At 39.1% G+C, this 14,094-nt stretch overlaps 1 protein-coding gene across 2 annotated transcripts in view; it reads right to left on the minus strand.

Moving 5' to 3' along the window:
* The window catches only part of smyd3 (SET and MYND domain containing 3), an 86,771-nt gene extending 72,679 nt beyond the window's left edge, over window positions 1–14,092 (minus strand). Inside the window, exon 1 of one of the 2 annotated variants that reach the window (XM_088079160.1) lies at window positions 13,871–14,092. In XM_088079160.1, the coding sequence (XP_087935286.1) occupies window positions 13,871–13,988 (118 nt within the window). In that variant the 5' untranslated portion in view covers window positions 13,989–14,092. The remainder of the gene's footprint in view (window positions 1–13,870) is intronic. The other variant, XM_042507679.2, reaches the window with a different exon arrangement.
* Between the last annotated feature and the right edge of the window lie 2 nt (window positions 14,093–14,094).

Consider the following 14,094-nt stretch of genomic DNA (forward strand, 5'->3'; position numbering starts at 1 on the left):
TAGATGTGTGCACTCACAAGTGTGTATATGTGGTCAATTTTGTTAAGTCTACGCTATCAGACACCTAATTAGGCCTACCTCAGCATGTCTCTGTCGGTGTGTGTGTGCGCGTGCGTGTGTGTGTGTGTGTGTAGTATGGTAATTCATTTCCCGTGAGTATTGGCTGCTGTGCTGCATCTATGAGAGAGATTTGGTTTTGTGTTCATGTGTGTGTGCACGTGTTTGTGTGTTTGTGTGTTTGTGTTAATAATTAAAGGGGTCCTCTTTTCTGGGCTGTCCGGTCGTGCCTGAGTGAATTTTCTCATTTCCACGCTGCGTGGCAAACACAGCATGGTATGACTCACTCCCATATGACAGGTAATGGCGGGCGAGTATATGTATGGAAAGTAAATTACTGACAAATATTAACATAAGTCAGCAGCCACACTTCTAATGCCTTCAAAACGAGTGAAGAATACTAGAAAAATAAGACTGCACTTTCATGTTTCACAGGCTACACTTGTGCTGCCTGGTCTGCTCAAGCTTCTTGTTTGTTGATTGTGAAGACAACTGCTTGACAGCTTAGGTCTTCCACATGCAGCAAAGCTAATACCAGCACAATCTCTGCTAGTGATGTGCATTACAAAGTAAATGTGAGAGAATAAAGGTAGGAGTGTTCCACAAATGAGCTCCCTGAAGGGACACTACTGCCATCTAATGTTGCATCTATGCTACAATACTTCATCTGCACAGACCTGCACCACTCAGTACGCTGCAGGCATCCACAGCGCAGCAGCACCAACACCAACACATCAACAGATGAGTTTAGTGTAGATTGGTGAGTGGCATGTTAAGCACTGCTGCCAGTGTGTGTGTGTGTGTGTGTGTGTGTGTGTGTGTGAGTGAGTGAGTGAGTGGAAGATGCCAGCTGTGCTGCGTCCACAGCCATCCTGGAACCCTTGCTGGGTTGTTAATGATTGTTTAGAGGATGATTCATTGATACCTGAGGGAACTCATATGGGACGAGTCTCCTTATGGCTTTATTACCATGATGATCAGAGAACACACACACACGCACACACATACGCGTGCACACACACACACGTGCACACACACGCACGCACACACACACGCGCACGCACGCACGCACACACACACACACACACACACACACACACACACACAAATACACACAAATTATGGCCTCAAGGGAGCATCTACCCTTGAAAAGAAAAGTATTTGTTATTTTGTCTGAGAACTTTTCAGAAATCATTAATTTCTCCAGTGTAGGTCAGGTCATCACTTTTTCAGTGATTAACTTAAAGCCTCTGGAAACGTGGTTTGAAATAGTTAGAACACACGTATTATGTAGAAGTTGAGTGTTTCATTAAGTAGCAACATAAAAGTGAGAGAAAATAAATGTTCCCAACTGTTAGAAAAACTACTTCAAAACAGCTTCTTTTGAGGATAGGACACAGACTGTGTGGCCGTGGCAGATCACATTTTGATCGACACCTCCTTGGATCCCACCTTTGTCAACTGTCTCTCGTCTCCACGACAGCCATGGAACAAAGCAGAATCTGCGTGGCAAAGCCCTATTGGTTTTGAGTCTTCTGAGCTTTCAGAATCATTAGACTCTCAAAACAATGCATTTCACTTTGTCACTGAATGGTGACTTAACAAAATGTTTGTCATAGAAAATCCATAGTTAGCATGATTTAGCACATGCAATACAAGCTGAGATAAACCCATTTGTTATCAAAACTATGAATGCAACAATTAATTATTGCTTTCTCATTTGCCACATTCTCAATGGTGTTGATCTATATAACATTGGTAAAAGCCAGGTAATATACACAAACACTGCGTGCTGCCACGTCTGGTAAAGTTACATCTACAGTATTGAAAGGTGCATTGAGGGATTTCAATTTGGTATGTTAAATTAGAACCACCTGACACCTGACTTTGAATTATTGATTGGCCTTATCTATATTACCTGATATTGATCAGGGAAGGCCAAGCCCACATCAACACTGCTTAAGGAAACTGTGAAAAAACTAAAATGAAAGTATTTCAAATTTGGATTGAGACTAATGTTTGAAAATTATTTATGCTTTTTATTATGCATGCAAGACCCTAAATTACATATCAAGAATGTTTTAGGTGATTTGGGTTCCCAGAGGCTTTAATTTGTTGAGCTCTTTTAAAAATTCTATGCAAGAAGAAAATTAAAATACAAAATAGACACAATTATATTTACAATAATCGCGTAAAATCAGGATGATAGAAAGCTGATAAAGCCTACAGCCAATATGCAAAAGGATGGGCATTACAAAATATGTATTTTACAGATTCAGCCATTCTGATATTGTTTTTCCAGAATTTAGGTAATATATTTGCAATGCAGCTCTTTCTTTTATAGTGAGGCATAAAAAAAGGGCTTTATGTGTACTTATAGTTTATTAGAGATCGATATGCATTGGAGCTCTTTCATACAGTGTAAAAATATCTTTAAAAGATATTTTATAATATACTACAACCCGGAGCAAAGAGAATGAACCAGGAGAACATACTACACACACACACCCAGTATAAGCAGATGTGGTTTGATCTCAGTTAAAAGGCTGGCACTTGAATTTTCAACAACCAGAATTTGAATTTGACTCAGTTATGCGAGTAGAAAGAGGATTAGTCATCAGAGCGGGGTGTAATAAAGGCATGAATAACTTTCTGGCTGTCCTAGAATGAAACCTTAGATCTGAACTTTTCTATATTTCTTGCATAAAAGAAACTGGCTGAGCCAGTTTTGTGATATGCTGATTAAAATACAAACAAGAATCCACAAAAATCCTAAACTCAGAAATACAGGCACTACATGGCTCCAATTAAAGCCAAAGGAAAGTCAAAGATCTTCAGGATTGGCATCACAACCAAAAATTAAATTTTCTCTCTTATCAAAATTTAACTGAGGGAAGAAACCTCATCCAGACAAGTCAAGGACAACAGTGATTCATATCTTTTCCAAATGAGCAAATACACAGAAATCATATGTCATTTTATCATTTTATCTGAGATGTTATTCATAACACTAATCCTTTCTACATGGGGCCTAAATGATGTTTTAGCTTTCTGCCTTAAGGTTTGAGAGACATGAACATTTATGAATAACAGATGCACTGTCTGAGATCAGTGGAATAATGTGAATCCACAGGAAGCCTTTTCGTTTTATCCAAATTCCTACTGGGAACAAACGCACACAGATCAACACTGGAGGTTTTGCACTTGATGGAAAAATACCAACTTTCATCAGTTGTTAAACTAAAGTGAACCACCCCAGGAACAGTTAGGCCTAGTGAGGACAGATAAAATTTTTCTTTGAGGACATATGTACCTCATAAGTAGAGTTAAAAATGATACATGCAGATGCTTTGCTGGATAAATACCAAGCATTTAAAGACATGAGGAGGCGTGCAACCGGTTTACAGCAAATCACCTGGTTTGCAAATGATAACGCTGTGTGTGTATGTGTGTGTGTGTGTGTGTGTGTGTGTGTGTGTGTGTGTGTGTGTGTGTGTGTGTGTGTGTGTGTGTGTTTTCCCACACTAAGATGTTTTGAAACACCTGGGTATCCAACTGCAGAAGGCAGAGAAAACTACAGGGAGAGGGGGAGGAAGAGGAGAAGGAGGAGAGAGGAGCAGATACAAGCAAAATAATCTACACCAGGAACAAGGCAGAGACAAGGACAAAGCAAGTGAGACAAAAAAATACAGCTGAACAATGAGGGGATGAGGAGCTGGTGGAAGAGATGTGTAACGGAAAAATAAGAATGAGAAGAGAAGGAAGGCAGATGTGAAGAAAAATGGTGGAAAGAGGAGAGGAAGACATAGACGTCAGAAGTAGCAGATGGGAGTATAAATCGAGAGGAGGGAACAAGGGAAAGGAGGAGGAGGAGTGCTGACTCGCTTTTTTGAACTGTTTCCCTTTGCTCATCTGCTCCAGCTCCTCTTTCTGTCGGTTCGTCTAACTGCATCTAAAGTAGTAATCTGTATGCTTCATATACCACTGCATCCATGCTCCCTTATCAGTGTGTGTGTGTGTGTGTGTGTGTGTGTGTGTGTGTGTGTGTGTGTGTGTGTGTGTGTGAATAAGAAGGGGGAGTGTATGCATAAGCACGAGATAAAATGTGTGAAAAAGAGTGTGTCTGAGTAAGAGAGATGGGGTAGCGGTTTGAGGAGGAAACATACAGTTTGTGGCAGAAGATAAAGAGGCTGAATGAACTGAGAAAAGAACTATATTCAAATATAACGCAGAAAGAGAATAAAAATTATGCTGAAAATACTCCCTCGACTGTGTGAAAAAAACACTACAGAGGTGCATTAAGACAAAATGGGAGGCAAATTTTAGACATGAAAAATTGCAAATTAGGGCCCCCCCTGAAAGTCAGAGGCCCGTATCATCGGTCGGAGAACCTGCAGTCGGCTGAGATCCCTTCAAGTCAGGCAGTTTTTTGATTTTGTTTTGGTCTGTCTGTCAGTATACTTCTGAAGATGTCTCAGTCCCAGATTTAGCTGCAAAGTGAGCGCTTCTCAAGCTTCTCTCCCATACAGGAAGCTGTGGACCCAAACGCAGACCCAGACCCAGGGTGAGTCAGAGTGAGCAAGAGGCAGATGCCTGGAGGAAGAGAGGCTTTGCTCAGTCATGCTCTGAGAAAACATGATCCACCTTCTGCTTAGAAGTGGTGAATTAACAGCTCACCAACTCCGTTTCTAATTTGCAGTAAGATTAAGACATTCGTCTATTATTCATTTTCACTATTTAACCCAGAGGAGAGCTTTGTGTGTGAGAGCCTGGCAGCCTGCTGCATATGTGAGGAGCAGGGCGGTTCGCACTGACGCTCTGTCTCACCTACGCGTCTCTCTCTCTCACACACACACACACACACACACACACACACACACACACACACACACACACACACACACACACACACACACACACGAGACAATGAGTCTGGTCATACTTCACAAGAGTTAATGTCGACACTGCTTGTCACCACAAGCGCAACAACTGATTTGCATATAAGGGCAGAAACAGGAGCAATCTTTCAAAACACCTAACAAAAGTGCATCACATGCAGGCGGCGAAATGAACGGTTTTCAACCGCCCAGCTTGTAGTTCATCTAGACCCCATCCACCTGTATGTATGTTATAGTCTATAATACTGATTTGTTCAAAACAATGTTATTGAAGAATGTTGATTATAAAAACTGCACTTAGACAATAAAGCAATGTTAATTCTGTTCTTAATTTTTCTTTTTTCTCTCTTGAAACACCCCAAAAGAACTGATAAGGGTACTGTTAAAGTACCAGATTGATAAGCAGTATCAGTAAGAAGTACTGTTAAGATCTGAACTAAAGATGTCCTGATCAGATTGGAAGATTCGGTATCAGGCCTGATTATTGCATTTTTCAGTTGATCAGGACTGGTTATTTTGAGCATGCAACCCACTCGATTCTTTGTTTACATCTGTCGTCACACAGATGTTGTAAACAGAGTGCTCGATTTGCAGCAGACATTAGGGTTTTACTGTAATGTCGCTACTGCAAAAAATAGAAACAGATTTTATTCACATTCAACTTAAGTTGCTACACCACATTACTTAGAATTTAAGTTTCCGTGTTCATTTTAAATGAACTAGTTTTACTGTAATGTTGTAATAAGTACCGGTTATTACACCGGTTTTTATTTTTTGTGAAGGGGAATGTCGAAGTTTAACTATACCACTGCTTTGAAGTGGAACAGTAATAATATTACTCATTCATAGTACTGTGTACTTTTATTACAATGCTACACTACATGGATTTGAGCGCAATTTATGAAGACACATTTTAGTTTATTTACTTAGTTATTTTGCAGAAAAACTAAACAAATGCTGCACCACGTGGATTTAAGAGGTATTACTAAAGACATATTTTCCTGTTTTTACTGTGTTATAAAGTAAAAATGCTGCACCACGTGGAATTGTGATAAGAGCCATATAATCGTTACTTTTTTTACCTTTTTTAATTTTATCAATTGGCTCAAAAGACAGTGAAATGCTGATTTGTAATGTTTGTCTCATCTGCTGGTGCCTTGATTTGTACTTTTTGTTGTGATGTACATGTACAGCTTCCCCCTAACAGGCATTTACATCCAGCTGAAATGAGAACAAAACTCTCAAGTCAACCAACTGTCAATATTTCTTATGTTCTTTGAAATAATGAAGACCCCTTGGAAATTGGTTTATCTAACTTTCCATCAAAAGTTTCTTCTGCTATAAATAAGACAAAAGGGTTGGGTGTTTGTTTTTGTTGTTTGCACTGTTCTGCTGTGTGTGTGTGTGTGTGTGTGTGTGTGTGTGTGTGTGTGTGTGTGTGTGTGTGTGTGTGTGTGTGTGTGTGTGTGTTTATCAGTGAGGCCCAAAGAGACAGTGAGTGAGAGATTGGTGTCAAACATAAAGACTTCATCTGACAGAGATAATGTTGCCTTGCTCTTGTTGCCTAACACAGTTGTGCAGACAAACGACCTGACAGCAGAGAGACCCACATCTAAGTGCTTCTTTAGTCTGTCAAAACCAGAAAAAAACCCATTAAAGCCTCTCTCTCTCTCTGTGTGTGTGTGTGTGTGTGTGTGTGTGTGTGTGTGTGTGTGTGTTTGATTTGTTACCTGTCCAAAAGAGACTGTGTGTCATCTCTCTACCTCCATCTTTGTCTGGAACTTCTTCCTCTAGTTTCAATGTAAATATGTAACTGTCACTGTGTCTGGGATTCAGTCTCTCAGGCTCTATGCAAATATTTTCCACTGAAGCATTGTAAAATCTCAAAGTTAATCAGTGACTCTTGTCAGTACTGCTTGATGATGGAAAACATCACATTTTCTTTATTGTTTTGTGGCAATGCAAATTACCTATCATAACAAAGAACACAAAATTAAAAAGAAAATTAGAATATTTCATATTTGAGATGTATCATGTAAACAGTATAATCTATGTAGATATTCTGAACTAGGCCTTATTCTACAGGTAGCATTTAACGATTAAGACTTAGGATATGTCAATATCATTTGGGTTTTGGGAGCACTCTTTGGACATGTAAACAGTGCATTTGGAATAAACGCCTCCACTGGGGCTTTCAGCTGCAGTTTGCGACACTCTGCCTCTTGCCTGTTTATGGTCGGGTCTGTGAGTTGTCATAGATAACTTGTAAACCAACTCACCAACAATACACATTTCTGGTCAGAGGGAGAAGTTCACCCACTTTTAAACAGCAACAGCATGTTAGGGTTAGCGTTAATCGGAGTATGCACACCTGCATGTAGATAGGAATGACAAAGGATAAAAAATGCAAAATTCGTGCATGTAAACATAGTCAATGACGCGCAAAGATTGAGGTCGCCTAATGATTTCATAGGATCATCTTGAATGTCTTGCCGAGGGCCACAAACTAATTTTAAAACATCATAAAACACAACAGGCATGTAATATTATCATACAGGTGGCAGTACAACAGGATTACCATGGTTGTACATTAATATGCATACATTTATGACACAGAGCTCCAAAGGCATAAGACATTCAATAAAAACAATTTACCACTGATTAACTTCAAACGGACTTCAGGGGAACACAATTAGATGGAAAACACTAGAGACTTTTAACACCAAGTTTTCTTACTCTAGAAAGAAATGCAGAATAATTTCAAATACTGCTTTAGTTTGCATTTGTGCCCTTTGAAATGGTAGAAATTCTATTTTGACTATAAAAAATATTTTCTCTTTTGTTCTGTCTTTGTTCCTCAAATATCTCTCCTCACTCCCTTCTTGCTCTCTGAGTCTGAGAACATCTAATAGTTGTTTGTTTGTTGACCTCTGGCGATTTGAATCATGCTGAGGTATGTGTGTGTGTGTGTACTCCCTCAGCATTTATCAGTCATTACTTACATACAGCCTTCAAGGCCTGTAATTAACTTCAGCTTCGGTGCCCCCCCACCTGCTCATTTCCTACACACATGCACGCACGCACACACACACACACACACACACACACACACACACACAGAAACACTTCTGCATTCAAACATACTCTACACTGTCTGTTGTTCTTGCACTGGGAAACAGACACATGCACAATGCACACTTAAATCCACACACAATCTTCAACACACAGTCATGCTGTGAGAATAATTGTGCTTTACTGAAAAGGAAAACACACTTCACATCTCTGAGGCCAGTCTTTGCCTTAAGCTGCGCATATGCGTGTGTGTGTTTGTGTGTACAAGGCCAACGTACAACTGTCTTCTTGACACCAGCATAAGTTACAGATCTCTCAGTGATATCAAATCAATAACAAATGTGCAAAAGACACTCTGATACTCAGGCTGATCATTGGCAGCCACAAGGCAAGCAGATGTAGCCAAGACACTTATTCAATATCTCAAAAACATAATCATACTGTGTGTATCATGGCATCTATTTACCCCAAGGACATAGAAAAATAATGTAATGTAGTGTACAAACACTTTAATTTATTATTGATTTCAGTTGTTATAACTCCATCTTCCTGTGTGAGAGGATGAATCTGTTATTTTAGATATTGAATAAATGTCAAGTTATACTGTTATGGCTTGTGCCAGCAGTCCTAAAACTGAGTGTGGGGAGTATTTCAGTCTTGATCAAAGTGAAAGACAGACAGACAGAGTCATTTCTTGTACCATGATGCTAGCATGCCTGAAAATGACTTGAAAACAGTTTAAACATTAGAATCAGACAGACTGAGGCAACTAAACAACAGCAACTTGTTTCTTGTGAGGTGGAGAAATTATCAACTGAAACCATGGACATCTCCACATTAATAATGTAGGAGATACTATAATTAAAAAAAGAGAGAAAATACTCAATATGGGGAGTATGTGGAAGATTTTTTTTCTGCATAATGTTCAAGACTAATTCAGACAGGATTCATTCATGTCACACAAGCAAACAAACAAACAAACCCACGTCTGATACATGCTCATCTTGCCTCACACTGTAATGACTGGCAGTCTGTGAACAGAGCAGCTGGAGGAATAAATGCAAATTACATAGAATAAACAATACTGCCCTGCTGCTACTTCATGTAGCAGCAGTTCTGCACATTTACATCCCTACAGGGCATTTCTTAGCTATTCTTTAGCCAAACAAAATGACTAGGTTTATGTTCCAGTGACTGAGAGAGGTGACACACACACACACACACACACACACACACACACACACACACACACACACACACACACACACACACACACACACACACACACACACACACACACACACACACACACACACACACACACACACACAGCAGCTGTATTCTACTGCTGTCCACACAGCTGAGGGGAAAATATCCGTCTCAGGGGTACTTGGACAGTTGTGGGTAAATAATTAATAACGTCATTAGCAGTGGATAACGTGGATGTGCTTCAGAGCTGCATGAACTGAGCACTGACTGGGGATGCTGTTTACAAACTGTACTTTGGTAGCAGAGACATGTTGTTTATCTACTGAGACGGTAATACAATTGAAACCCAGCAAAGGGGTTTCTATTTCTCTTCCATAAAGACCTTACAGTTCTGGATACAGTGCAGTATGCCAAATGTGTGCTTCAAACACAGTTGTAAAATATATGATACGACACTGAGTAAAAACTGGGGAATCCTCATATTTGACAAGCTGTAACCAGCAAATATTTGATATATACTGTCTTTTCTTTATTTGATAAAGTACTATTTTACCACCCCACCCCCCTTTTTTTAAAGTTGTACACTTATTGTGTCTTGTTCTGTATGTTTTTCACTTGTTGGTACTTGATTTTAAAAGGTGCCTATTAAAAATGTATTATTACTATTATTGGACTATTGGCAGAAGTGCATATAACAGTATATTGCCTTTAGTGTATAATCGCATGAAAATAAGAATGGCTGTGTTTTCGTTAACTTACAATGACCTGCTCACATCTACATAGGGAGTGTCTCATGTTGCACTGCAATGCTTCTACTGTGGCCCAGAACAGGCAAACCAAACACTGGCTCTAAATAGTAACATACGCATTTTTGCGTTGGTTACTGTAGTTAGGAGCCCATCTGCCATGAGCAGCATTGGAAAAACACTGATTTGTGATGTAAAACTGCTTTATTTGGTGTTTTTATCGGTTTTCTTCACAGGGTTCCTTTGTTTCTAGAGAGGCAGAGACCTCTGCCATTATTTGGCCTCCGGTGAAATCGCCCGAGGTGAGCAAACATCAAGTTAGCAGAGAAAAAGGAGAGTGCAGTAGCATTTGGTGGGCGAGTCACCCATCTCCAACATGCCAACCATCAAATTCTACCCAATCTGCAATCCTAACTGCTCGATGCCACTAAATCCTAGGCACTGAACCTTCAAAGAGCAAGCAGTTGCTGTTGAACTAATCATGTTTTCTGATAACTTTACCTTCATGTGGAAATCAAGAGCTATAGCAGAACATAACCTCATTCCCTCAGAGGTTATCTGCAATAACTGCTCTCATTAATCATCTTCCATTTGCTACCAAGGCTCATATACATATTGTATATATCCCACAGTAATTTACCCTTCATTCACCTTGCAGTTCCTGCACCAGAAATCAGCACATACTGCACTCTGTCACACTGTAACTCTCCTCACCAGTCTCATTAAATTCACATACATTGGCTTGGCTTGATGAAGAGGGTTTGGCTACGGTAGAGAAAGCAGCAGTGCTGCTATTAAGCATCCAGCTGGACAAATATCACAAGCAAATGAGATGAAACAGAGGACGAATCATCACATTAATGCAGAAAAAGGCTACACAGTGCATCTCTGCAACAAGAAGGCGTGAAGTCAATTAAGAAACAGTTTATAGATAAAATAACAACAGAGGAATGAGCATCTGGGTAATCCAACAAAATAAATACCTAAAAATTATTGTTACTTTATATCATATTTACAGCACATTAAAAATCTATGAAAAATCACACGAAAGTCCAATATTCCAAGAATGAGGTCCTGGTCAGTGATTTGAAGAACTGCATTGAACTTGTGGATGATAACATTCATAAAGATAACTTTTTGCTGAATTTTCAATCATTGTGACTCTTCTAGACGGTAGTACATAAGACAGATAATAAGTGAGGTCACTGCATTTGCAAGAATCCACCATGACTGAACAAAATAACCAATCAGAGCAGAGGAGTCTCTAGCGCAGCTGTCAATCATATCACGGCCAATGAACTGTGATCAAACTGTCAAACTATGCAGTGCTGATCAAATAAGTATCTGTTACTGCCTTGCCTCACATGTTTTTAAGAAACATATGTTACTGTTTAACTTTAAAATGAGAAAGTTTGTGAAGTGGTCAACAAATTAAAAACAGTCGAGCCAAAAGAAAGCACCACCCACTGACTGGAGCAAAGGAAAACAATGATGCTCTCTCATCAAAGCCAGACAATACTGAGGTGTTTTGTTGTTGTTGTTTGTTTGGTTGGTTTTGTTTTGTACGTTTTGACCAAAAGACTGGATAAATGAGACTCAGATCATGCTGCTGCACTAATTTCATTAGAGTTTATAAACAGATTTTTTGAAATAGTTTTGCTGTTTTTTAATGTGGTCCCCAATCAATCAGTAAATCAATATGTTTGTCTGATCTTCACAAGCTCAAGGTAACACAGCATGACTAAGATGTACAAATGGTCATTTTGTGGGTGAGGTATCCCTTTAAAGCCTATCAGCTAAAATTGTGGTTCAATTAGTATTTCCATATTCCCATTTACCCAAACAATCTTACAATGATAATCCCAAAATCCAACAGCCACTCTGCGAACATGTTGTAGCATTTCACCAGCACTTATATAAAAATCTCCACATCCATCTCCACAATAAACCTGTCACATGTGTCTGTAAAAAACTGTGGACACTTAGGTATACAGGCTGCCATCTGTAATCATGATAAACATGTTTAACTGTGAGATTTTTCTGAGTGCAATAGCACATCAGCATCTGATCATTTCAAAGTCTGCCACCTTTGAAACCATGAAGGAGCAATGGCGCCATCTAGTGACCAGTTGAAGAACTTGGCATCTACCAGTGTACATTTTAAGTAGCTTGCAGTGAGGAACCATCACTTTTTAAACTCCTTAGCTTGAGCAAACAGACACAATATGTACATACCACACTGTCCATAAAAAGAGCATGGTACATATTAAAATGGTAGAGAACGGAGAGCAATCATAATTAACTACGTGATTTGGTAGCGAATGTTGTACATTTTATCTACTCAAGACATGAGCAAGAAACAGTGAAGTCAGGTAATGTGGGACAATTTTTGGTAGATTGTCATCAAAACCACCTAAAACTCAGCAGGTTACCTTAAGTGTTACTTTTATAACTTGTTATGGTTCTCTGTTATATTTCTATGAGGAAAATATATTGTTCAGTAAAATAATTTCGAAACTTTGGACCTTTGAACAAGTTGAGAACCCCTACCTCACTCTGATGACATGTTTGGGTAAAATGGGACAATCATGTTTTGTTGCTTTTGAAATATTTAAATCCATTTATCAGTTCAGCCATTAATTCATTAAATCATAATGTAACCTGTGGAAAGTCATTAAAAACGATTGTCCAAATTTACTGTCATGCTTTCCTTGTTTTTCAGATGTTTGTTTCCTTAGTGTCATATTGTCTACAATGTACATGCATGTATGTGTAACAATTAAAGCTAATTCTTAAATATTGTGGCTGACATGGACACACAGCATCGTATTTCACATTTTTTTATGTGGCAAAAATAATAAAAATGTCTGAAATGTGACAGGATGGCACGAGATGGCATAACTCATGATTTTATGGTACCTGGTGGAATAAAAACATGCTGGTTTCAAAATGTCCCATTTTGCCTGAATGTATTAAGTAGTGGACAGATTATCAGCCTGGCCAATTGTTAGGCCAGAATTTTATTTTAATGATTAAAATAAATTAATTAAAAAGTGCAAAGAAAGCATCACATTTTACATGGTAAAACCTCAGGTAGCTATTTTTATCGTCTTACTTTTTTATTTAAATTTTCACTTGACTGTAAAAAAAAAGTTGCTGGGAACTTGCTGTATATGTTGTTAAGTGTTTCTGTTTTTATTTAATATTTGCTAAAGGTATTTTAACAAAGTTTTGTGTTGGAATATTAAATTTTAAGTACTGACAAAAATGTTTTTATTGGTTCCAAGTATTGGGTGTCGGTCTCATTAACTACCAATAATCTGTATCAATATTGGCCCTGAAAAATAATATCGGTCGACCCCTAGAATGTATTAAGTACTCAATCAATACCCTTTCTCCTAAAGTGTGGAAATATTTTGATTATGAATTAAACACTTAATAAAATGCAACATCCTACGACCATTTTTGTTGTTACATATTTTAGGGGCAGTTCTCTTTCCAGCATGACAAAATCAACATGCCTTTTCTTGAAACCTCTGGGTACAGTCATTTCTTGAGTACTTGCTCTGTCTGGCCTAGTTTTCCTCATACAATAAAAATGATTGTTTCATGTAAAGCACATTTTAGCAAAAAAAACAAACAAAAAAAAACGAACAACATGTTTGGTGACTGGCTGTAAATATTTTTAGAGCTCGCTCGGGATGTAAAACTTTATTTGTCCAATGTTGCTCGATGTCCCACATTACCTAACTTCACCCTCCTTATTTACCCCACTGCCTTTAACCCCCTACCCAGCTGTAACTACAGTTACGCAGATTATTTAACCACCAAGCAGCTTTTTCTTCTGACTGCAGGACGCTAGTTAGCTCGGAGGACAGGCTGTCTCACCGTGTGAAGCAGTGGTGGCAGACGTCTCTTGCCAGTTTGTTGGACACACAGCAGGCCAGCGGCTCGGCGGAGTACACCAGCTCCCCTCTCCTGATCCCGGCTGTCGCGCGCAGACCATTACCTTTCCCCGGGCTGACAAAACGCTCGAGTTTAGGTGCCATGTTCGGTTTTCCCTCCGCGTGCGTAGGGCACTGTTTACATCCGTAAACGCAAACGTGCAAACG

Source organism: Plectropomus leopardus, chromosome 1, assembly GCF_026936395.1.
Source record: "Plectropomus leopardus strain MGB_pleo_1.0 chromosome 1, ASM2693639v1, whole genome shotgun sequence".
Taxonomy (NCBI): Eukaryota; Metazoa; Chordata; class Actinopteri; order Perciformes; family Serranidae; genus Plectropomus; species Plectropomus leopardus.